The 26,076-nt window shown below is 45.6% G+C and overlaps 1 protein-coding gene across 2 annotated transcripts in view; it reads right to left on the reverse strand.

Moving 5' to 3' along the window:
• Window positions 1–441: 441 nt before the first annotated feature.
• The window catches only part of ADAR (adenosine deaminase RNA specific), a 28,167-nt gene continuing 2,532 nt past the window's right edge, over window positions 442–26,076 (reverse strand). Inside the window, exons 2-15 of one of the 2 annotated variants that reach the window (XM_079141310.1) lie at window positions 21,371–22,800; window positions 18,719–18,902; window positions 18,122–18,270; window positions 17,468–17,606; window positions 17,148–17,338; window positions 9,053–9,200; window positions 8,535–8,706; window positions 7,792–7,885; window positions 6,946–7,068; window positions 6,546–6,679; window positions 4,468–4,650; window positions 3,846–3,958; window positions 3,373–3,500; window positions 442–3,237 (exon numbers count right to left, since the gene is read on the reverse strand). In XM_079141310.1, the coding sequence (XP_078997436.1) occupies window positions 2,991–3,237; window positions 3,373–3,500; window positions 3,846–3,958; window positions 4,468–4,650; window positions 6,546–6,679; window positions 6,946–7,068; window positions 7,792–7,885; window positions 8,535–8,706; window positions 9,053–9,200; window positions 17,148–17,338; window positions 17,468–17,606; window positions 18,122–18,270; window positions 18,719–18,902; window positions 21,371–22,800 (3,435 nt within the window). In that variant the 3' untranslated portion in view covers window positions 442–2,990. Of the gene's footprint in view, window positions 3,238–3,372; window positions 3,501–3,845; window positions 3,959–4,467; window positions 4,651–6,545; window positions 6,680–6,945; window positions 7,069–7,791; window positions 7,886–8,534; window positions 8,707–8,974; window positions 9,201–17,147; window positions 17,339–17,467; window positions 17,607–18,121; window positions 18,271–18,718; window positions 18,903–21,370; window positions 22,801–26,076 lie in introns of both variants that reach the window. The other variant, XM_079141309.1, reaches the window with a different exon arrangement.

Here is a 26,076-nt window from a genome sequence, read left to right on the forward strand (position 1 = left end):
TGCAACCCTACTTCAAGGATGCACATCCCTGAAGGCAAAGCAGCTAGGAAGGGGCAATGTGGGGGAGAAAACACCCCTGAGTGACAGCTGGAATTGTGTTAACTGTCACACACCATCTCAAGGGATGTTTCCTTGTGGGCCTTCAAGTCCTGCATAGCTGAGTCCCTGAGGACAAAGAATTTAGTGGTGGGCTCTGATGGTGTAGAGCAGGGAAGGACTTAAGAGGTGCCTGATGTATCCTACACCACCCAGTGGCAGCTTGCCCACCGACGGAGGCTCTTTGAAATGGCTCCTTTCTGCAGGCTGAGGGACTAATGGACAACCCTCTACCCAGGTTCTAAGTCTGATGCAACTGGTGCTGTTACCAGAAATCCTAAGACCAGGTCCCTCTGCCCCCACCTTCCCTCCCGCAAGAAACCAAGACATGTAGCTTTCTAACAATTCAGACTGTTCATTGTTTTTATTTAGGAGGAATGTATATTGTGAGTTACTTTAAGGGACACAAAAAGCAGAATCATAAAACTGGACTGCAGCCATCACTGCACCAAGGCTGTGCCTGGGCTCTTCCCCACTCTGCTCTTGGAGTCAAGACCCCAAAGCCAACAAAGTCCCTTCAACTTGAGTAAAGGAAATAGCTTCAAGCATCAACAATTTTTACAAGTGATTATTCAAAGATAATGCACAATAGCCACAGTTCAGACAAATCAACTACAAAAATCATTAAAAAGAAAGGAGGGAGGGGTCTTGCTTATTAAAAACAAAGATCAGACAGGAGTGAAGTGAACACAGGGTGGAAGTTCTGCCCACTGTCCTGTGTGACTCAGAGGGGTGTTTGGATGCAACGGGGTGGGGCCTGACACGGCTCAATTCCAGCAGGCATGTGGAGGGCAGGGATGCTTCTTGCTCTCTTCCTACAGCAGAAACTGAATATTACAAGTTTTCTAGGTAAGATCCTGGGGGCAACTGGGGACTCTAATCTCTTGAGAGCCCCTGTGCTCCCAGTAATGGGGTGGGGAACAGCTGAGTCACATCTCTGCCAGAGATTCTAATGCCCAAGATGGACAAGAGGTGCCAAACATCCTGAGGAATTGGTAGGTAATAACCCTCCAGCTTGGAGAACCAAGGCAACAGACATCTAATGACTGGGAGCCACAAGATCACTCTGCTCCTGCACAGTGAGCATTGATCACTCTGCAGGTCAGTGCTAATGTTATAATGTGCCTTCAGCTAATATTTCAGGCCTGGCAATACTCACAAAGCCAGGCCCCTTCTGCCCCAGGAGACAGGCACCATTTCCCTACCAGTTCCTTGGGATGCTTTGGTGTCCCACAAAGACACCCTTAGTGTATTTTAAAAACTTGCATTATTTGGTTCAATTTTTGGTCACAGGTACAGAAAGTATAGTAGCCAGAGGAATAAAAGTGCAAACGCAAATATATCTACTACTGAAGATGTGGGCCAGACAAGGTAGGAGAACTAGTCAGCAGTTTGCAGGGTGAGAGGAGGAGCATGGGAAATCATCTGAGGGCACTGGCTTGGCTTGTTCTTAGATGAAGACATATCTTCCAAAGGAAAGAGCCAGGCTCAGTCCTGGAGGAAGCAGAGACTTGGCAGTCCTCCTGAGCACACCTGGCTGACTTGGCTCCAGAGCCAGACTCTAGAGAGGCCAAAGGCCCTGGCTGCACCAATGTTAGGTGGGGGTACAGACTAAGAAGTCTACCCCTATAAGGAGTCTGTCACCTATAACCACTGTCTTGATTATGTTAACTCCTTCAAGACTCCTTAACAGGGAGGAAGGCATCAGGTCTGTGCCCTGCCCACAAATCAACTTCCAAAGCCATCCGGCAAAACAAAAGCCCTGGGATGAGTGGAAAAATACATCTGAATTTAAATCTGTATGACTGCAGTTAAGAACCAATATCTCTGGCATTCTTTTAAAAAGTCCTAATTTACACAGGGCTTGGTCAACTTCCCTTGGGATCAATGCCATGAGAAATATTGTACTGTGCAGAACAATGATCTGACCCAACATGATTTTTTGCCCTATTCTTGCCAAGTTCCAACCATCAGAGCAGATGATTTACCCTCTAGGAATTGTCCTGAATTTTTTTCATACTAGTTTACTGGGGTCTATGATCCTATGCCCTGCCTGGGCACATGAGAGTTTGGCAATATTCCAAGGGTAGTGGTCTGTGTCACTCTGCAAGGGGAAACCTCGCCTACTTCTTGGGTAACTTCGCTAGCCCAGTCTGGCTGGTTCTCAACTTCCTGCTGCCCTAGGAAGGGATGCGCTTCCTGAGCAGCAGCTTTTTCCTGGCTGGCTAAAGTGCAAGTTCCCATTGCTGAGCAGGATTTGCAGATTCCAATCACATTTCCATTGGCACTGTAGTTTATCAACTGTCATCTTCAATTCCTGCCCTTATAAATATTTCACCAAATTCTTGAAGTTCACCTCTTTACCCTCCAGGATGGGGAAGGAGAAACTCAATGATCACAGGTAAGAATCTCTGTAGTGGGTGGCGGGGGGGGAAGTAGAGGGGCCTGTGGAATCCTTACGTGAGATCCTTAGTCCCTGACATGATTCACAGAGAACTCACTGGAACCTAATCAAGTCCACAAGAGGTCAGTGTAGCAAACACACACACACACACAAAGGAAATGGAAAAACAAAATAAAACTTAAGAGGAAATGGGCTGCAGGTCTCAGTGACTGCTTATGCTTTGGGTGGAAAGATAAACCCCTTTCTCTTCCTGTAGGTCTCTGCCTCTTCACTTGAAAAAAGAGAAGGGGCCTGGCTAGACTCTGCCTAGGAACCCCAAAGAAAGCAGGATAAATGGGAACCCAAAGTTCTCAGTAACTCTAATTATGGTTCCATTAAAAAAAAAAAAAATAAAGGTGGAGGATAAAAAAATTCCCCCAAACCCTCGGTCAATGTGATGAGAAATGCTACGACCTCCCTCTCTCACTGTGCGGAAAACACCCCCAAGCTCTCAGTCATTGGGGACTGGGCAGAGATAAAAGTTCTTTTCCTCCTGGGGTTTGCTTATCCAGTTTCCATAACCCATGTCCTTTAGGCTCTTTTTGAAGTAGTTCTTGGTTATCTCATAGTCTCGGGCAGCTTTCTTGGCCTCACCATAGGAGAGTTTCAGTAAGTCCCTGCGGTAACGGAAGGAGCAGAGCTTCTTAAACTGAAGAAAAATGTTCTTTTTAGATACCCGGGACAATTCATTTCGTGGCCTGGGGAAACAAAAGCACTGGTTATTCACCTGGGACCGGGAGAGGTGGGAGCCAGAGTGGAGCGACCATGGCAGGAAGTGGCCCTCAGGCTCTGAAGAACAGCTTTGCTTCTCCTGTACCCTCCTATTTCCTTACCCATCCACGGTGCCTCTGGTACCATCCAGGATCTCTAGGTCACAGCCATCAGCCAAACACCAGTTGACACTCGTCTCCTTAGTCTTCCCAGATTGCCTTTTGGAATCATATACACTGACTCGGCCAACCTAGGAATCCCAGGAATAAAGAGAGAAAGATGGAAACCATTTGGGGATATGTTTTGGAAGCAGGGACTCCCAGATCACTGGAAAGAGGGAGTGCGGGGCCACAGTCTTTCCCCTTTATTTAACATTGTTTGATTACACCAGAGCAGACTCCATAAATACCATCCACCTCGATTCAGATCAATTCTAGAATAAGAGGAAAGCCCTTAGCATCCAAAGGGAAGAAAGGAGAAGTACTTGGGACACCAACCAAGGCTCCCCTTGACCACAGTAGACATTTTTGCTCTGCTGATAGGATTGCTTGAAAAGAAGAAAATACTAAGGGAAAATAGAACAGGGTTATAGCACCTTGGGGTGGTTGACAATGAAGGGGTATCGCAATCCATCCTCGAATGCACTCCCGTCTCTTGTCACACGACAGCAGATAGCACGGGTCAGATGTCCTTGGCTGAAAAGGTAACCTGGGTATAAAAAAAAAAAAAAAAACCCAGAAAGTTAAAAAAAAGAAAAAGAAACATATATACTTGTGTTTTCCCCAAGAGCTATTAAGAAGCAGAGGTACATGGGGAGTTTGAAGGTACAAAACAGAATTGTTAGGACAGAAAAACAGCTCTTGATAGGAAGGACCTTCTAATTGTGACCACCTCGGACATATGCAGGATCATCAAATACTTAAAAGCACAAAATAGAATGTTCCACATAAGGTCAAAGATTGTGGAGAACAAGGAAAATAAGATGCTGCTATGGTAACCTGCTGCGTTTCTTTAACGTGTCTTGGAGAGACTGGCCTGGCACATCCTTCCTTAGGTTTGCTGCCTGAACCTGCCTTCCTATCTCTGCACACTGGGCACTCAGAACCCACTACTGATGACCGAGTAAAGCTCACTTTGGAAAGTGGGTTTGAATGCAGTTTTCTGCGATTTGGGTGGAGAAGGACAGATGGGCTCCAACTCGTAATGCAGGTCCTTACCCAGTGTGACAGATTTGAGATACACAGGCTGTAGGAAGTGGGTCAGCAGTGCCCCTTGTAGGCCCAGCACATTCCAGCGTAGGATTTTGTCACTACAGGACATGGTACGGAGTCTCTCCCCGAGCCGAATGCCATCCCATGTAGGCACAATGTCACTGGACTCCACAGGGATTGTGCCTTCCCCTATGTGAGAGACTTGGGTCAGATCAACAGAGGCCACCAGACAAGCCACTCTCTAGCGCAGTACCTGTGCTCCTGAGGTCTGAGCCACTGGAGGCTCAAGCATTCATTCTTCATATAGTTTAGTCCCTGGAGTATATGCCAATCACCATACTAGATGCTGGGAACAATAGTGAGCAAATCTCAGTAAGGTCCTTGTTGTCCTGAGATGTTTATGGGGTGAGGGGACAGAAAGGGGACACTAAGCAATACACCAATACTCATGTAGGAATTCTAGATGCCAACAGCACTTGGAAGGCTTTGTGGGAGAGCTATGATGGAGGACAGCACAGTGGAGCTCCTGATGTAGAGGAGCCAGGGAAGCTGAGGTATAAAAGAGAAGGAACAGCTGGACAGACAGAGTTTCTGATGCATTCTGACAGATTAGCAAAAACCACACTCTGAAGCAGCAAGGGTTTTGGTGTTTCAAGGGGCTGACCAAAGTGCAAGGGCAACCAGAGCATCCGTCAAAGAGAAGAGTGGTGTGGGATGAGGCTGGGAGGTCGTGGCAGCTCCTGCCTTTTTTTTTTTTTTTTTTTTTTGGTACCACGGATTGAACCCAGAGGCACTTAACCACTGAGAAACATGCCCAGCCCTTGTTATATTCTACCTAGAGACAGGGCCTCACTGAGTTGCTTAGGGCCTCACTGAGTTGCTGAGGCTGGTTTTCAATTCATCATCCTCCTGCCTCGGCCTCCCGAGCTGCTGGGATTACAGGCATGTGCCAGTGTGCCTGGCTCAGGTTCTGATTTTGTGTAAATGCAGTGGGAGAACCTATATGGTGCTTGCTTATTTACTTATTTATTTTAAATACCAGTTTTACTGAGATACAAGTCATATACCTACAATTCACCTATTTAAAGCATATGATTCAGTGATTTTTAGTATTTCCATAGTTATGCACCCCTGGAATTATGCATCAGTATGATTTTAGAATATTTCATCAACCCATAAACAAACCTTTGTTGGCTCTCACTCCCTCTTCTCCCTCCAACCCCACTCATCCCCAGATCTAGGCAACCACTAAGGTACTTTTCGTCTTTATGAATTTGTTTATTCTGGATGTGTTAAATAAATGGAACCACACAATATGTGATCTTTTTGTGACTGGCTTTTTCACTTAGCATAGTGTTTTCAAGGTTCATTCTTATTGTAGCTCTATCAACGCTGACTTCTTTTTGTGGCCAAAGCATACTCCATTGTTTGGATCTAGCACATTTTATTTATCTATTCATGGAGGGATGGGCGTTTGGGTTGTGTCTCCTTTTCAGGCTGCTATGAAAGTTCCTGCATGGGTTTTTGTGTGGACCTATGCTTGCACTTCTCTTGGGGATACTCCTAGGAGGGAACTGCTGGGTCACACGGTCGCTCTGTTTATACTTCAGGGTGTCTAGCAGGGAACTGACATGATCTGACTCAGGTCTGATGATGACTCAGATGACTGCTGAAGCATGAAGGGAACAGGAATGACTTGAGGAGACAGGAAGGAGACACTGGAAGACAGGAGAGGAGAAGGAGCCAGGCGGAAGGAGGTACGGTCAGTAGCCAATTGGATGGAGGTCCTGACTCTGGGCATCACATCTGTCAATCATGCAGGCTCTGCATCACCTCTTCATTTCTGTCATCCTCCCCTGAGCACTCCTGTCCATAAAGATCCTCAGTAGGAAAATGCTGCTCCTATCTTTCTTTCCAACCAGGCTCTCTTCTCCTCCTATGGGATCTGAAGATTCCCCGGTCTCCCAAGCTAACAAATTCAAACTGGAGCTTCCCCTTCCTACAGACCTCCCCGTGACGAATGGCACACCCTGGTGATCTTGCAGAACCCTTTGTGGCAAGGGAGCAGGATGGGTGGCACTCACCATTCTCCACCTTGGTGCGGAGCTTGCCTTGTTTGGGATTCTCAAAGACAGGGTAGTGGCGGGAATCTGTGCTTTCCACAGCCCGGTCACTGCAGGACTTGTCAAAGAGGGCGCCATCTCCACATGGAGCGGTGCTGCAACACAGGGTGTCTGTCACAACTCACTTGTGTGAACTTCCCTCCAACGCCCTGGGGCCCAAGTCTGCTGCGGTTGGAGCTGGGGGTGTTTTCTGAAGCCTACGTGGGATGCTGTGAGTACGACAGTCATTCTCCACAGGGCAATGTACCTCGAACACAGAGTGGAGTGTGTGGCTTGTTGTATGGGGCCAGGAGGGCACGTGGATACCCAACCCCGGGAGCCTGGCAGGGTCTGTTCTGACAGCAGCAGAGGCGGTACAGACCTGATATACAGATGAAATGAAACAGTCTTTTTAATTTGGAGCTTCTCTCCTCCCCTAGCAAGCTCAAATATACTATCCTTTGCAGTCTGGGAGTTGTATTTCATTAACTCACTGTAAAGAAACCTATAAAAAGAAAGTGTGGTTAGGAAGGCAGGTTTGATTCTGGTGAGAGCAGATCACGCTTCCATGATCTGACCCCTATCCGAGTCCCAAGTGAGGACAAGATTTCCCGGTACAGACCTTCCAGTTTCTCAGGTGGCGAGAGGTAGTGGGGAATTTTCCCGGAGAGATTTCGCATTTCACAAAGCAAAGTTAGCCTTTTGGGTCAGTTTTGTTTCTGCCAAAGGCTTTTTGCTATGGTGACTACAGGGATTCCAGGGCAGAATAAACTGGTTCAAGGCCTACAGGAGGCAATTGCTTCTTTCCAACTTACTCCCTTCATAAATTAAAGAAAAGGTGAACCAGAGGAGAAAGCTAGCAGGGACATGGAGGTTGTTGATAGGTCCTCAAATGGAGATGGAAGGCTGCCTCATCCCCAAGGCCCCGAGGACCCAGAGGTCACTTTGCTTTCAAAAATGGGAATAGAGAAGAGTTAGCAGAAGAAGGATCGCAGAAAAGGACTTAGAAACAGCTGAGGAGTGGGACGCAGCTGGGTCTTAGGGGATCAGCTCTCTAAGATGGGTTCAAGTGCATGGGCTAAAAGCAAAGGACACCCCTGCTGCCTCAGGGACCTGCCAGTCTGCTGGGGTACCAGGAAGGCTTGTGTTGGAGCCACTGCACCCAGGTGGGCAGGGGAGGCAGGGCAGAGAGCAGGTGCTGCTCACAGCCTGCTCCAACCCTGCTCACCTGATGAAGCCTCTCCGGGAGATGATTTCCGCATGACAGTCGTTGACGGTTTCTCCCTTTAGGCTGAGAGAATCTCCTTTCACACAGCGATTCCCTGGGAAGGATTTAAAACAAGAAAGGAATAATCAAAGAAAAATGATGGTGAATTGGGTGGAGGCAGTTTGTTTTTCAGACTTGAAAGCAGAAACAGCCTCAGTTTGTCAGTTCCTTGGTTCCCATATTCTCTTGCCTAGGGAATAAGGATCCACCCCCACTCAGCTGACTGCAGTTAAAATGACATGCAGGTTGAGTGTGCTTTACACAAATGCTCAGGACTAGAGGGTTTTAGAGTTTGGAGTTTTTCAGATTTTGGAATATTTGCATACATAGAGGCTGCTGGTTGAGCATCCCTAATTTGTAACTCTTAAGTGCTCCAAAATGTGAAACTCCTTTTTTTGGTACCAGGGATTGAATCCAAGGGCACTTAACCACCAAGTCACATCCCCAGCCCATTTTTGTATTTAATTTACAGACAGGGTCTTGCTAAGTTGCTGAGGTTGGCTTTGAACTTACAATCCTCCTGCCTCAGCCTCCTGAGTGGCTAGGACCATAGGCATGCGTCACCGCACCCAGTCACATCAGGATATGGGGATGTGCAACCCTCCCCCTGCCTTGGACTTGCTCACATGGACTCCAGGGGAGGGTGAGAAGGACCTGCTTCTAGTCACTGTGGGAGGCCGATGGCTTGGTAGGTGCTCACTCACCTGTCCCCAAGCTGACCACGACACCCATGTCCTCAGAGTCTTTCTTCATAATGATGGCAGCCAGGATCTTGCGGCCGAGCAAGGAAGGTTGGAAACTGTTTGTGAGAGCGTTGAAGCACCGGTGGCTCAGCATTGCTATCTGGTCATGGAAGGTACTGCCAGTAAGAGGAAGCTGTGGGGACAGGGGGAGTGTGAGGACCATGTAGCCATGACTGGGTCCACCATACTTCACAGTGGGCAGGGAGATCACGTGCTAATGGAGTCGTGCGTCACCTTTCCCCTTTCACATCTAGTGTCCCAGTTATGCTCTATTGAGGCTAGGAGTATAGCCAAGGGACAATTCACATGACAGCTAGTAATGAGCCAACTCCACCCAGAGAGGAGTTAGCAAGACCCCACCCCCAAAACAAAAAGATAGCACCAAAAGTAGACGTCTTAACTGTCTTTGGCTGTGCTTCTGGGGACCTGGAGAGGAGGAGCATAGTTCTTCTGAGACTGGCCCCTGTCACTGGGGTTACCTCTGTGAAACCCATGCGTTCTGCCTTCTCGTTCTCCCCAATCAAGACACGGAGGGCCGCATCTGCTGCTTCCTGCTTGCCTTGCTTCTTGCTGTGTGCGCAGACGGCTGGAAACCAGCGGCCCCCAACTTTTGCTTGGTAAATGAACCTTTGGGATGAGAAGCAGGATAAAGACAAACACAAGACCTTGAAAGCTGTTGCAGAAAGGGCTGGTTTTGCTTTCAATGTGGCCAGTCTTGCAAACATATGGACCCTCTGATTTTGACAGTTGTTTCTTTAAAGTAGCACTTCCTAGATTTTGGTCATTCATGAATTACAACATGATTTTTGCTAGATCCAAATATCCTGTGGACTAATGTTTTCTCTAAATTGATTCTTAAAAAAAGAACACACTTTTTTTGGGGGGAGGGGTGGTACTGGGGATTGAACCCCCGAGCTACATTCTAGTGCTTTTCTTTCTTTTTCTAAATTTTGAGATGGGTCTCACTAAGCTGCTCAGGCAGGCTTTGAACTTGTGATCCCTTTGCCTCATTCTCCTGAGTAGATGGGATTATGCATGCCATTGTGCCCAGCACACATTTAAAAAGGAAATTTCACAGTACTGTAAATGGAACACCAGTGCCATCTGCCATAAATTGAAGGTGGCTATACAACTGAATGTGATACAATTATATGACTAAATTCTGACTAGATACCATACTATTATCTGCAAAGACTCCAGCCAGGCCTGCCTTTACTATAAAGGAAGATTAGGAAGTAATAGAGGGTTTAAAGAACTACTAACACGAAATTTGGACTTTCTTCTTAACTTGAGCAGAAATGAGAAGCAAAGAACTTTCTTCCCACTTGAATCACTTACTTAATACACTGCCTGATTTTTCAAGTACCCAATTCCATTTCCTCCTCCACTTCCTGATTATCTTGCAAGGATTAACCAGGAGAGATCATCACAACAAGGACAGCATTAGGCTGGGGAACCAAGCTTTCTTGGGGAGTTATCTGTGGACTTCTGGCAGACTTGAGATGGACATTGGGTCAGGGACATGGACCTGGGGCACATGGGCTCTCATGACAGTGAAGTGTACAAGTGCAGCAGGGAGGTGGCTCCCACCATTCCTGGCGGGGGATGTCCACAATCCCAGAGGGAAGAGCATGACAGAGCAAAGCAGCCTGGAAATCTACCAGACAAGGTATTAAGATCCTAGCTTTCACCAGATCTGAATCCACTGCTTGGAAACACAGCTTTGGATAATCCAACTGTGCAAGAACGAAGGCTTCAGTTCTGTGATGTATCAGCTCTGAACGTGATTGGTCTCCATGTTCAACCACTCTGAGATTCTCACCATTCTTTGGTTATCCTAAGCAGCTGATGTCTTTACTCCTTTATTTGCCCATGCTGGCAGGTCCCTCCTGGCCAGTGGGCCAAGTTCAGAATGAGATGGACAGTGGCATGAAAAGAGGTTGGGGAGTGGGGAACAAACTGGGTAGGATCTTTGCCCAAGGGGTCCAGGAGAATCTCATGACTGCTCTGTCTTTGAAAAGAATGTGAACTCCTATACATAGTTTTATACATGTGGCACATCCATGTATATATGCACACATATGTTTTCTACATACATACATACACACGTGAATGATTCAATTTGTTAATTATGTAATTTGAATCCTTTAGAGTTGTGCTGTCCACTATGGCAGCCACATGACACTATTAAATTAATCAAAATTAAATATAATAATTCAGTTCCTCAATCAAGCTTGCCACATTTTAAGTGCTCAATAACCACACATGGCTGGTGGTTAGCCTTTTTAGCAGAATGAGCTGCAAAAGTGACAATAAGTGTGAATGATTGTTCTGAGAGGCTTGGTCGTGAAGGAGCTGAGAAATGAGGTGGTTCCTGGAGGGAGATACAGGGTCAAGGGAAGGTGTCTACAAGTTGGGTGTGTTTACAGGCTGATGGCAATGATCCCGTTGATGATGAGGAGGGGAGATGACTGAAGTGGGAAAGCCCTAGAGTAGATGAGAGGGAGGGACACACAGGACTCAAGGGAAGGAGGAAGGATGCTTCCTTTGTACTTACTGATAGATATGAGCTTCAGAGGAGGTAGGGAGGTAATGAGAAGACAAAGCATTTCTTACATGATTTATTGTTATTTTCTGGAGTGGGAAGTGGGGTTATTAGTTCAGAGTGAGGATCAGGGGTGTGGATATAAATTGGAGGCCAAGGTTCAAAATGGTTCTCAGAATAGGAAAGGAAATTAAGTAGACAAGTGCTGGGAAAGCAGAGCCAAAGTGTGGGGAGAGAAAAAGTGACTCTTTCACTGAAAACCTTCATTGGCTCTCCACGGCTTCTGTGGTAAAAGCACTGACCCACAGGCCAACCCTACAGTCCATCGGAGCACTCTGCACTCATCCACACCAGGTTTCCCTCCTGCCCTCTGCTCACCCTTGGCTCTCTTCCTATCTCTTAACCAGCTCTGCTCTCCTCCAACCACGGGACTAGTGATGTAGTCATCCCTTAGTCTCTGCAGGGGGAATGGATGCAGGACCCCTACAGACACTGAGATCTGAGGCTGCTCAAGAGCCTACGTAAAATGGACTCACAGTATTTGCATATGACCTCTGCACATCCTCCACTTTAAGCTATCTCTAGATTACTTATAATATCTAATACAGCATAAGAGCTAAGCAGGTGTTGCACTGTAAGGTGTAAGGAAGGAAGACAAGAAGTAGGAGTCTGTATGTATTTAGTACAGATACAGATTCAAATTACATAATTAACAAATTAAAAAAATATTTCCAATCCATGCTTGGTTGAACAGATGCATGCAGCACCCATGGATAAGGAGGGCCAACTGTGCTGTGTCTTTTGCCGAGAACCTTTTCTCTTAGTCACCCTTAGGGTCTCAGCTTCCTTTGGGGGTCCATCCCAATCCCTAAGTCAAGCCCTGCCACTACACATTGTCACTGCCCTCAGCAACTCCAGCCCTTTGTAACAATTGGGATAGATAAGATCTCATGCTTACTTAGGCGACTGCTGGTCACCAGGCTCCTGTACTAATAGAAGGACCTCTGCAGGTATGTGCTGAGTGAATACAGCACAGAGACCAGAGGGGATATCTCATCCGATGATCCAGGTAAGAGAATATTATAGTGGCTGAGATCGGAGTGCTGACACTAGAGAAAGGGACAAGAGGAGGGGACTTGGGATGGCAATCAAAGGATGATTTGATTAAAGGAGGTGAAGGGCATGGAGGAAAAGGTGAGGATGATGATGATGATGATGATGATGATGATGATAACATGCTAGGGATGTGGCTCAGTGGTTGAGTGCCCCAGGTTCAACCCCTGATACAAAAAGAAAAAAAAAAAAAAAAAAAAAGAGGAAATACACTGAAACTTTTGTATAAAGGAGTGAGTTTAAAGAAAAAGGAGGTCTGCTGGGCGTGGTGGTGTACACCTGTAATTCTAGCGATTCAGGAAGTTGAGGCAGGAGGGTTACAAGTTTGAGGCCAACTTCAGCAACCTAGTGAGACCCTGTCTCAAAATAAAAAATAAACAGGGCCGGGAATGTGGTACAGTGTCCCTGGGTTCCATCCCCAGTACTGTGGGGGCATTGGGAGGTTTGCTGAGAATGAAGGATATGAACCAGTTAAACAGCAGGAAAGAATGCACCTCCCCTTCCTAGGTGACTTCAACAATGGGCAAATGCATCCTGCCACAAGGGGGCAGTGGAGAACCTTTTCTGCCTTCCTAGTCTCAGGGTTCTAAATTGGGTTATGCTGGCCAAAGGGCTAAGGTTTGTATTATGTTAAAAGCTCTAACATGCTAATAAACAGTAATGATCCAAAAGAAAACTGGATAAGGACAGAAAAGGTATCTCACATAAAAGTAAATGCAAATCACATATAAACATGAATAAATAAATGTTGTTACTATTACAGATAAATGTATAACAAGGTGCCATTTTCATGAGCTTTTTCTCCTTAATGGCTCTTTTTAATTTGAAAATTTAAATACCACATCTCTCCCCTACTTTACACAGTGACTTTAACTCTGCAATCCAGGTCTTTAGAGGTGGTTTCATATAAACATATTGTTCTTTTACATGGTTGTTCAGTACTCTTTAGAGGGGACGTACTATAGTTGACTTAACCAATCTGCAAATGATGGCACTTGAGACCATTTCAAGCCTTTGGCTCCTATAAACAATGCTGCATCAAAAACCTTTGCACATACATCATGCGCTGTATGTGTGTGTCGGGGATTCAGAGTGGCAGTGCTGGGCTGAAGGCACTATACTCTATGCTCAGCTACAATGCAGATGATGAAGTGCATCACTGTTTTGTAAGTACACTGTCAAAGTGTAAATTTAATTTACAAAATGAAGTTGTGTACCTTTTTGTTTATTGACAATTCATTGTCTTTCTTTCTTCTTTCTCTCTCTCTCTCTTTTGGTACGAGGGAAATGAACCCAGGGGCTCTTTTTATTTTTTATTTTGAGTTAGGGTCTCGCTTAGTTGGTTAGGGCCTTGCTAAGTTGCTGAGGCTGGCTTTCAACCTGTGATCTTCCTGCCTCAACCTACTGAGCTGCTGGGATTACAGGTGTGCACCACCATGCCTGGCAATTCATTCTATTTCTTTTCCTATGAATGTACAGTTCACATGCTTACTTTCCTCCTGAGATTTTCCATTAGGATTTCTTTACAACCCCTCATATATCACAGAAATTAGCCTTTGGACTATGGTGCATTGTGGTGTTTTTTCTCAGGGAGTCCTTTGACTTCACACCATTTTTTCTTACAGTTACATTTTCCAGGCTTTCTACTTTATGACTTTATGTTTTGTGTCTTTGGAAAGGCTTTGCCACTCGCAGATTCTAGAAACATCCCTTCTTTCCATCTAGTGATTGTTTGATTTCATTTGTTTTACTTTAGACCTTGGATCTGTAAAAATTTAGGAGTAGGGAAGGAGGCAGATAAGCAGGTCTGGCTTTGTTTTTAAGATGGGTAGCTGGCAATCCCACCACATCACTAAATAACCCATCATTTCCCCACTAATTTGAAGTCTTATGTTTACAACATACAAAAATACCATTTATATCTATCTTTACTTTTTGGGTGCTCCAAGCTGATCCACTGAAGCACCTTTCCAGCTATGTACAGTACAATACTATTTTAAAATTTGATAGGGGCTGGAGCTGTATCTCAGTGGTAGAGTGCTTGCCTATCATGGCACTGGATTCTTTTTTTTTTTTTTTTTTCCTGAATTTCCTAGCTATTTTTACCTATTTATTTTTCATATGAAATTCAGAATCAAGTTTTCTACATCCAAAATAAATTCTATTAATGTTTTTACTGGAACCACATTAAGTGTGAAGATTAATGTGGGGACAGCTGTTATCTTTAAAATAGATTTTCCTGGCCTGGGGGTGTAACTCAGTGGTAGAACATGTACCTAGTCTGTGTGAGGTTCTTGGTTTGATCCCCAGCACCACAAAAAAACCAAAACACTAAAAAAATTTAACTATCTAATAACAGATTCTCCCATTTAATCAAATCTCCCTTCATATCTTTCCTTACCATTTAACTTAATGTTGTGCCTATATTGCTCCTATTAGAGCTATGCCTAGGTAGTTTATCTTTTTAGCTGCTGTTGTAATAGGGTAATTTCTTCCACTACATTTCCCAATTGCTTATTGCTGCAAACAGATAAGCTCTTTAAAAAAAAAAACTTTATATTATTTATTTATTTATTTATTTATTTTTATGTGGTGCTGAGGATGGAACCCATTGGCTCACACATGCTAGGAAGAGCTCTACCACTGAGCCACAACCCCAGCCCACACATAGGCTCTTAATTCTTATATATTACATTGTAACTTCCCACTTTTCTCAATTCTCTGCCTCTGTATTTCTTTAGTTTTTGTGTATTTCAGGTATACAATCAAATCATTCTAACTACCTCTTTCTTCTTTATATACATCTTTTTCTTTTCTTTTCTTTTCCTTTTCCTCTTTCGCTCGCTCCCTTCCTCCCTCCCTCTGTCTCTTTCTCTCTTTTTATTTTGGTACTTGGAATTGAACTTAGGGGTGCTTTACCACTGAGCTATATCCCAAGACCTTTTAATTTTTATTATTTTGAGGCAGGGTTTCACCAAGTTGCTTAGGGCCTTGTTAAGTTGCTGAGGCTAGCCTCAAACTTGTACTAAAGATAGAGTACATGAACCATATACACTTAAAAAAGTCTATCAATGCTGGGCATGGTGGTGCATGTCTATAATTCCAGTGACTCAGGAGAAGAGGTAGGAGGGTCTCACATCAACCTCCTGAGTCACTGGGATCACAGGTGTGTGCCACTGTGCCTGGCATGTACACTTATTTCTTTCTCTTGACTGGCACTGGCTAAATTCCAGAATAATGTCTAATAATGATGACAATGACAACTACATCTCCCTCCTGATTTTAATGGGAACAGTTCTAGGTTCATCATTAAATAAGATGCTGGTTTTTTATTTCAAATGTATTTTTATCATGCTAAGGAGGTATTCAATCATTTTAATTTTACTGACAGCTTGATTTTTTAAAATCTGAATGGACACTGAATATTATAAATGCCTTTTTAGAATCCCTGGAGATAATTATCTGGTTCCTCTCCTGTGATCTATTTATATGGTAAATAATAATAAAAAAATATCCTAACAGATTAATCTTTACAATGCAGTGAGATACCATTTTTTCCCATTTTAGAATGGCAAAGATAAACATTTTAATGATATCATACTAGTCTGGCTTGGAGTTAGGGAAGAGCCATTCTTACATATTGTTGGTAGAAGCATAAAATGGTGTAATCTTGTTGGAGGAAAATTATTCATATTTATATAAATTTACATATTAAAATTCTGAATGCTCATAAACAGGCTATAGCATTGTTTATAACAGCAGAAGTCTGGAAATGATCCAAGAGCTCTCCAAGAGGGACTGGTTAACTAAACCATGTACATGCTAACAATACACTTTATAGCTATATTAAAAGAATATAGGGTTATATAATACTATTACATTGTTGTATAAAATCAAGCTACAGATCAATGCCTATGTGAAACCAATGGGAGGGAGACACACTTGCCTATACTTACACAAAGATACTCAAGAGACATACGATGCAGTCATTCAATGTTGACGGGGGTTGTAGATATGAGATGAGAGTTGGGCCCAAGGGAGACTGAACTTTTTATATATTTTTTTTACTTTAAAATACTTTTTTTAATTTTGAATAGTCTATTACCTACACAAAAAATTTAAAACCTAAAAGAACACACATCACCATGGCCCCAAAATTTCACTCCTAAAAATTTTCAACTGACAGATTTGAGGATGTAAGCAAAAACATACAGTATGAGGAAATTCAGGGTAAGAGTGTTTCTAGTAGTGTGACCAAAGCAACGTAAATGTCACTGCAAGTGGGTTAAACAAATTATGCTAATGAGGGGCTTCCCAGGTAATAGCAACATTTTATTTACTTAAATAGGTGGTGGTGCATCAGTATCTATTTTAGAAAAGGTCTGTTGTATCTCTTACTTATTAAGTAATTTTAAAACTACAAGCATTGAGTCAATGAAATATCATGCAGCTGTGCAATGTATTTGTATTTATCTCTTGAGACTCACTGGTAGAAGGTGTTGAACAGAACGTATGCTATAGGTTTATTTTTTGTTTAAAAAATGAGGAAAAAGTGCTAGCTATGCATAGAAATTTCTAGACGAACTCAAGGTAACAGTGTGCAGGTCTTGGGAGAGAAACTAGAAATCTGGGATAGAAATAAGACTTTGCAGACTTCTTTGATTAGTTTGAATGATTTTCTATGTACACATGTATTCTCAGAAATTAAAAATGTAAGGATCATACTCACTGGAAGAGTAACTATTCTCAAGATGGCAGACCTAACTTCATCTAAGAGGCTGTGCAGATAGGGTTGGATTTGTTTCCCTCACTTGACTTTCCTGTCACTGACAGCCATTGCACATTCTTTCTTTCCCGGGATGATACATCACCCCCACCTGATAACACACAGCTGTAGCTGGGACTGGAACACTCACTTGGGCTCATGAGGAGGTCCAGACTGGTCCACCAACTTGAACTCAGCAGCAAAGCCATGGGAGCGGGCGTACTCTAACAAGCCACCCACAGGGTTGGTGTTCAGGTATCTGACGAGCTCACCAATCCTCCTGATCTTGTTGGGCATCCCAGAGTCCAAGTTGTCAAGTGATTCTGAGTTCGTACCTCCAGACTAAAGAAGAATTAGCCAAACAAAAAGGACCATAAACATATGAAGAAACTCTGAGAGACTCACGGGTAATCCTGACCTGCTTAGTTGCTAACATTGATCTGTAGTGCTTGAGCAGGAGAAATGCCTCACCTGGTCATCAATTGAGTTGGTTGCCTCCTCGTGTAGGGCCTTCATGGCTTCTTCTGCGGCCATTTGCTTTGCCACTTTCTTGCTGGGGGCACTCACAGTGGGGAAAGTTTGGGCTCCCACAGCCACACAGTACTGGAACCTGACAGGAGAGGAAGGAAGGAGGCAGCAAATGGTTTTGACTGTGGAGACTGTCCTAACCCTATTAGGCTAACAGTCCTTACTACAAAAAATCTCTTGTACATATCAGTTTGTATAGTCATTTCTGCCTTGAATAGACAGTGCCCCTCACCCACCTGCTGCCCCAGTATCTCTCGCCTGACTCCCCCCTATCAAAATGCAACTTTCCCTTCCTCCAGAACCCTTTTCTTGAACATGTAAGTTCATAGTCTCTCAGACAGCTGCTCAGGCCCACGAAGGTCCTAGACCTTTCTGTCTCACCAGCAGTGACCTACAAGCCACAAACCCCTCCTTGTCCTTGGTCCTTTTGAACTCCTAATTCTAGCTTCTCTGCTTCCCAAACGGCAGGCTCTGCGGGCCTCCCTTCCATACTGAAGCAGAAGAAATTGCTCAGAGAAAATAAGTTGCCATTTCTGAGGAAGAGGATGAGTCTCTCTTTTTGAGAGTGTCAGCAGAGACATGATTCATGGGACATACTTGGGGTCATGGGCAGGGCCTTCTTTGGACAGGAGCCGGAATTCACAGGAGTTCCCCAATTTGTGCATACACTCAAGCAATGTAGTGACAGGGCTCTTTCCAGAAAATAAGGATGGTGTTGAAGTGGTGGTGGGCTGGGGCTCTGCTATCTGGTGAAAATGAGACAAGGAAAACAAAAAACACAACCAAGACAACACTGGTCAGTCCTTCTCAGCAAAAGGAATGGGGATGGGGGAATTTCTTCTGGAGAGTTGAATGTTAAAGGCTGGCCTTCCAGAGCAGAGCTGCTGGGGATCTCCTAGGCTTGGCAAGAAAGGGTAAATTATCTTCCCAGAGAAGAGGATGGACATGCTAATCCTTTGGTCTCTTTTAAGTTTGACAGTGTGTACACGGAGTTAGGGTGAAAGGGGGGCAGAAGAGGGAGCTGGGAATGAGAAGAGGACAAGCAGGTTGGAGAGGTGGGTAGAGGAAGGCCAGGAAACTCTCTTGGAAAAAGAGACCAGGACTTTTAGACCAGGATTGCTTCTAGGGGGTCAGTTAAAATCCTAACACTTCAAACATGGAGGGATGAAATCAACCTGTGGGAAGGATCCCTACCTTCTCTGGTTCTTTCTCTGTGGAATAGCAGGATAAGTCCTCTGGCTTTCCACTGTCCTTGGCTTTGGCCTCCTGAAGCAGGATTGTCATGGCTTTCAGAGCTGCATCCTGCTTGGCCACTTTCTTGCTGCCAGCTTCAGCTGGGGGAAACTCTCGGCCACTAATGACAACCTGGAATTTAAATCTTGGTGGAGAGCAATTAGACATGTGAACACCAAGCTAGGCCATCCCTCTACTCTTTCCAAAGAAATCTCTGTCCCATGTGTTCCACTACACTGAGGGGCTTCTGGACTTGTGGAGGCTTGGCTTGTCCCTTCTTTTTTTGGTACCAAGTATTGAATTCAGGAACACTTAACTAATGAGTCATATCCACCATCCTTTTTTGTATTTTATTTAGAGACAGGGTCTCACTGAATTGATTAGGGTCTTGCTAAATTGCTGGGGCTGGCTTTGAACTCATGATACTCCTGCCTGAGCCTCCTCTGGAGCTGCTGACATTACAGCATGCGCACCATTGTGCCTGGCAGCTTGTCCCTTCTTTTAGGGAACAAAGCAGTCAGGGATCTGTCCCCATAGCTCAGTGAAGCAAGCACAGCTGCAATGAGGATATGAACCTTGCTCATGGGAGACCCACCATGTTTTAAGTTTTGTACAATAAGTAATGGGCTAAAATCACCATTGTAGTCTTTTTTTCTCTTGTTTTTTTTTTGGGGGGGGGGGTGCTGGGGATCGAACCCAGGGCCTTGTGCTTACAAGGCAAGCACTCTACCACCTAAGCTATCTCTCCAGCCCCTACCATTGTAGTCTTGTCAGCAACCCAAAGGCCTTCATCCTAAAGCAACAAGATGGACTGGCCTCCTCAGGGAAGTCCCAAAAGATAGTGAAGGGATGTGGATCAGTTTCACAGTGCTTGTCTACCACGCATGAGACCCTGGGATTGATCCCCAGCACTGCACAAAGAAAGGGGGAAAAAAAGGAAAAAGATAGCAAAGGTGTGTACAGACCAGTCTCCTGTTCTCCAGGCACCTGCCATTTATCAGAGGCCTGCCAGACTGCGGCGGCAGAGGAAAGGCAGGCTGGTAATGCGGGTTGGGGGAAGACTGGCGAGCCACCAGGACTGTTTGTCCCTAACTTTCCCCTAAAGAGAATTCACTATTAAAATTTGTTTTAAGTCATCCTATAGGTCTCAATATTTCCCAAGCCTGAGGTGAAGGAATTTCCTTTGTTATAAAGAAAACCCAAAGCATTTGTTATAGGCACTAGACTCAGCCCAGGCCTCTTATATTCAAGCTTTTAAATTTGTTCAGGTCTTCACTCAATCTGGGATTTCATCTTAAAAAGTAGGTCAAACTTCTTATTTCCTAGGTCTTCTGAAATACTTACACATGGCATCAACGTTTTGTATAGCTAAAGTTCAAAAAATGATTAACCACAAAAATGGCTGTCCCCCAACTCTGGAGAAGGGGGTGGTGGGAAAATAAAGAGTGACAGCCTGCCAGCCACTATCCAGAACAGAGACAAAACAGACCTGGCCCTGCCAGCTTTAGGACAGGCATACCCCTTTTCTTAACAGTTCCCCCATAATGCCAACTTGGTGCCATTAAGACAGTCAGATAAAGACCAAGGACCAAAGCTGGGAATCCTTAGTCACCAGCCACATAAGAATGTTTTGGTCAACAATGTTTTGGCCAATTATGGACCACGTAATATAACAGTGGTCCCATAAGATAATATTGCCTAGTGACATCACAGCTGTCTTAAGTTTGTGTAAGCACACTGTAGATTCGTACAACGACAAAATCACCTAACAACACATTTCTCAGAATGTGTCCCTGTCGTTGACAAGGGACACATTAAAAGTTACATAAAAGTTGGTGGCATTCTTCCCATTCTCGCTGGTTCTGTCTAGCAGCAGCCTGCTGCCACTCAGACAGAGTCAATGGCTCCAGCTCTCTGCTAGGTCCTCTCTGAGCCCATCTGTCTTTTTCAATCTGTCCTCTGGACTGTGGGACCAAGAATGCAAGGCCCAGCCAGCTGTCTGAAGGAATTTCTAATTACTTAGCTCAGGTGCTTCTTAACAAGTACTAGCCCACCTCTGTGCAGAGGAGGTGTTTAAAATTAGACTACCACCTTTAACAGGCAGGCAGGCAGGCAGGCAGGCAGGCAGGCTAGGCCTTTTCCTCCTGGCTGAGCAGGCGTGCACCTGGGGCTGCCTGCAGCATTAGCCACCCTTATCCAGTGTGTGTGGCCTACCCTTTGGTGGGCCTGTCCTATACCTCTTTTAGGAACTCAAGTTGGAGGGGAAGGGGAAGATACGTAGGAGGAGGTGGGAAGAAAATTAGGTCTTCCATCACCTCTGGCCTTAGGGGCAGGCATAATATGATGCTTTGAAAGCCAGTGAGTTCTAAGGAAGCTTCATTTCAGCCGAGAGTCAACATTTGCTCTGCCAAGATTCTGGCTGGTTCAAGGTCTATCATCTTGCTCAATATCCAGAGAAAGGGCCAACTGAGGGTGATTTAGCCAAAGGGCAGAAAAGGAAGAGGGAAAAAAGAGGGGCCACCAAAGGGCACTGCTCACAAGTCAGCTGAGACTGTGTTAGGAGTGAGACTGCTTGATCCCAACCCTAGGCGCGATTCCTGGGTGGTCTCTTACCGAGGTTCATGGGGTGGTCCACTCTGCTCTATCAGGTTGAACTCACAGGTCTGACTAGCGAACTGAGCATACTCTAACAGCCCGCTGATGGGGTTCTTCAGCTGGCACTCTGTCAGTTTCTTGTAGGGTGAACACCGTGGCAAGCCATGGCTGTAGAAGGAGGGCATCTCCATGATGGCTCGAAACTCACCTGGTGCCGCATGGATACTATTCAAGTCATCTGGGATGTCATCTGTGGCCCACTGGCCATTTTCAAAGTCAACATACCCTGCTTTAGAGGGGCCGTTGTGATAAACAGGTGGTTTCAGTTTCATTGGTCCTGGTCTGGGCTCCTGTCTACCTTCTAACTTCAAGATAGGTTCCTGCCCATTCTCCACTTTTTCTGTGGTCATCATGCTGTTTGAGGCATTTGACGGTGGTAGGTGATAGGTGGGGAATGCTGTGTTTCTGTTGGTCTCGGGGACAGCACCCGGAGTGGCTGCAAGAGCACTATGTGTATTTCTCTTGATCTGCATCCTCTCACGCTTCTTGTCTGTCAAGTACCATGTGGGAATTGCCCCTTTCCTGTACACATCACCCTGCTTTTCCAAGTCACTCAGCACTGCATTTACATCTCGGGCTCTGGTGAAGCCAATATTTTTAGCCAGACTCAGGGCAGAGCAGTTAGACACATTGAACAGGTAGTCACAGATTTTCTCCTTGATCTCAGCCATGTCAAAAGGCTCAGGAGGTTCTTCTAAATCAGATGTGGGGCTACTTTCTTCAGATTCTGAATGGGGCTCTGAGTTTGGGGCTCCCCTATGAATGTCAGGTTTTGCTACTTCGCTGGGCTGGCTCCAGGCCTGAACAGAGACTGTGATGCTCCACAAAGGGGGTATTCCTGGCCTCCTCTGCAGCTTACCCTTCTTCGCCAGAGAATATAAAGTTTGATTGACTTCTTTCTTCGGAATCCTGAGCTTCCTGGCCAGCTCTCGCGCTGTGGTGTCCTTCCCTTCCCCGAGCTCCTTTAAGAACTCTAAGATCCTTTTTTCCTGATCCTGGCTGATGTTCAGCTCCTGGAAGCGTGAGGAAAGCCTGTCAACACCTCTCCATGGCAGACTCCTGCCAGCTGGCAAAGGAAGCTGAGACACTACCTGGAGCCCCTGACTTCTGAGACGCACGCCGCTACAGGCACCCCAGATCTCAGGTTGCCTGGTTTCAACAGGTGGTCCCGGAAACCTTGGCCAGTGTCCTGGGAGGAATACTGGTGGTGGCAGGGATGGTGTCTGCTTTCCAGTTAGGGGCACTTCTGAGAGCCGCCCCTCGAGGAACTCTATTTGCTGAAGCCGGAAACTATTAGTGCGAGATTCCTGCCAAGGCTGCTGCTGTCTGGCCTTGCTGTGCTCATATCCTTGACTGGGGCGGGGGCAGCGTCTGTTGAAGAAACACCCCTGTGGAATGAGAGGGAGGGGAGAAGTGAACTAAGGCTGCAGTGGGAGGTAGATGCTCCTGATTTCTAAGGGGCTGAGAAGGAGACAGAGTCACGGGCTCATGACCTAGCCAGGGTGACTTAGCCACCTCCTGAGGACTGCCTAGGGGCCCACCAATGGCAAACAGGGAACAGGAGGCAGAACACACAGGGCACCCAGTAGGGGTTAAAATGACTCAGCGTTAGCCTCTCCAGAGACCTAACTTAGTCCTTCCTTTTCCATAGAATTTTAGAGGACTGAGAAGGAAACTGTCCACCAATTCCAAAAATTACCCTTCTAAAAAATCAGAAAACAAACAAATTGTATTTTGTCTTAAAAGCAAAACCAGAACCCTAAAAAAGCAAGGGAGTTAGGGGGCTGGGGAATGGGACAAAGTCAAGGTCATCCCTCCATGAGTCAGGGTTCCCACCACATTGGCCCCCTTGTCTCTAAAATCTGTCACCTAATGCCTATGACATCAGGAGAAATTTAAGCTGATTGGACAAAAATGAACCCCAGTCATTCTGGGTTATTGAAAGGAGAGGGACTGCGGAGGGTCACCTGCTTATCACTGCCCTCCCAGAAGGACCAGAATTTGGTTTTAGGGGAGCTGGAAAGTGTCCTCATAAAAATGGCACTGTCCGTGCTCTTCAGCGTGGTACCAAAGTTTGGGATTGGGAGGGACACCTGGTACTTCTGCCCAAATAGCCAGGCTCACTGGAATGTATAGAGCTGGCAGGGTCCCTTCCTCACCACCTCGGCCAGCCTCCCACCTTCCTGCTACCTCCCAATTGCTGCCTCCATAGCCCTTCCTTCTGAACTCCGTTGTTTGGGGCACAAGAGACCCCCAATTCTCAGGTCTCCGTAGATTTACTGCGATGAAACAGCTATGGCCCCATCCCAAGCTGCCCACAATCCAGTGCTCCTCTTCTCGCCAGTGCTGTTCACTGGAGTGGAGCAGGCAGGAGCTACTCATGGAGCTGGGGGTGGCCGCAAGCACTCTGCTTCCTTTCCCCAGGGCTTGCAGACTTGGGAGGGGCAGCAGCTCATGCTTATGCCCCTTCCTCTGATTCTCCTCAAGGCTCCATGGGCAGCTGTGCCCTGTTCTTCAATAGCTGCTGCTTTCTACTTCTCCACATCCCTGTCCCAAGTAGGGGACATTAGCATTTTTGCTAATCACTCTTTTGAAATTCTGGTTGTAGGGTTCCTTAATTTCTACGACAGTGGCCTCCATCTCCTATTTACAGGCACGTTTGGCTTGTCCAGCTGCCCCTTCAATATCACCATTAATGCTAACCCAAGCCACCACTGACCCTTCAACCCTGAAACTCTTTTCCAGTGGCTGGGAAACTGCCTGAAAAGGGCCAGAGAGCTCTGCCACTATAGTGCAAGGCATCCACGCACAGTAGGTAAACTGTTATTGACAATTTCTTTACCAGAAACTTCATTCACAAATCAAGGACTTGGCTGAGGGCTGCAGCTTGCTGACTCCTGCTCCTTTCTGATGGCAGCTTTCCCACGTTTCTACAACTTCCACTCCTAACTCTGGGGGAGCCTGTTCCTTATATGACCCCACTGGAGCTACCTACCACTCTCCACCCGGCTCCAGACACTCCCTCATCCTGCCTGGATCTCACGGTCAGTTTGCCTCTCTCCCCAACACCCATTGGGAGCTCTTTCTCTGCCCAAGCTTCCATATGGTAATGGAGTACAATGATTTGTGTTAACAGGTCCTTATACATCCCTTCTCTTGAACATTGGTTGGGTCTTCACACTGCTTGGTCAATTCAGTTCAACAAACCTGTTTTGGTTCACTGTAGATTAAGCTTTCTTCTTCACAAAATTCTCCTCTGAGATTTGGTGACACAGCATCAAAGATCTCCTCTCATATCTCTTTTTCCATCTCTGTTCCCTTCTCCTGCTCCTTTCTATATAATCAGTCCCCACGGTTTGTCTAAGGAGTTCTTCTTTTATATTTTGTTCGCTAGGTTGATTTCATCCACTTCCTCAACCTAAGCTAGCCCTCTGAAGCAACTCACATCTCTCTCTAGCTACCACTTTGTACCAAAGTTTAAGATCTGATTTTCCAATTACCTAGATATCTGTCCACTCAGGTATCCTGCCATTATCTCAAATGCTGTTCTGAACCAAATTTATCATTTCCCTCAAAGCCATCCTCCTCTCCTGTTGTTATCACTGTTCATGGCATCATCCTTGTAGGTTAAGGCCAGGGACCCGAGTCTCCTTCCCTTTCTGCCTATCCTCCTTCCTCACCTCCCCCATCTAACCAGGCGGTCGCCATGGCCTGCCTGGTATACTACTTCTGTATGAAAGGTGTCTCATTCCAGTTCCAGCCCCTCATCATTACCTCTTACTCAGACAGAAACAGAAAACTCAAATCATTCTACTCCTCTACACGCCAAACCAACGTGGCATCTCTTCCCTCTGCTGCCACCTGGCACAACTGACCCTTTCCTTAAAAATCTCCTAAATGCCACTTTCTTCAGGAGACTCCTGACTCCCACTTCCCTCAGCCCAGAGCTTCCTCTCCTGGAACTCCTCCCACTCAGCACCTGGTATACCATTTGCTTTTTATCATAGCTATTAGATTTAAAAAAAAAAAAAAAAAAGCATGGCACAGACAGTGAATCTGAAAGGTAATTAACAATGTCGGGTATCCTAGAAATCACACCTCCACTCCAGACACAGTACTGATGGAGGCTGTGGCTGACTCCACAGTGAGCTCCTGGGGGACAGGGACGATGCTACAGTCACCAGCGCCTGGCACAAAGTTAACCACCAAGCAACCAACATGAATGCGTGAATGCAGCATCCCCACAACTCCTCCCCTAGCCTCTTATTTTTTTTTTTGGGGGGGGGGGAGAGGGGATTGAGCCCAGGGATGCTTTACCACTGAGCTATATCCCAAGTCCTTTTTTATTCTAAGACAGGTTCTATTTATTTATTAGTTGTTCATGGACCTTTATTTTTATTTATTTATACGTGGTGCTGAGAGTTGAACCTAGTACCTTACACACGCTGGGCAAGCGCTCTACCACTGAGCCATGATCCCAGTCCTCTCCTGTTATTATACCTCTGTCCCCCATATATTGCTAGGGACAGAGATGCTGTGTGGACAGAGCTTAATTATGGGGACTGAGCTTAATTATGGGGACTTTAGGGGTTTTCTTTGAGTACCTTTGGAGAAAGAAACTTCATTTTGAAGTGGTTAAATCAGTTTCTACTAGCTGCTTTCTA

This window comes from Sciurus vulgaris (genome assembly GCF_902686455.1).
Source record: "Sciurus vulgaris genome assembly, chromosome: 1".
NCBI lineage: Eukaryota > Metazoa > Chordata > Mammalia > Rodentia > Sciuridae > Sciurus > Sciurus vulgaris.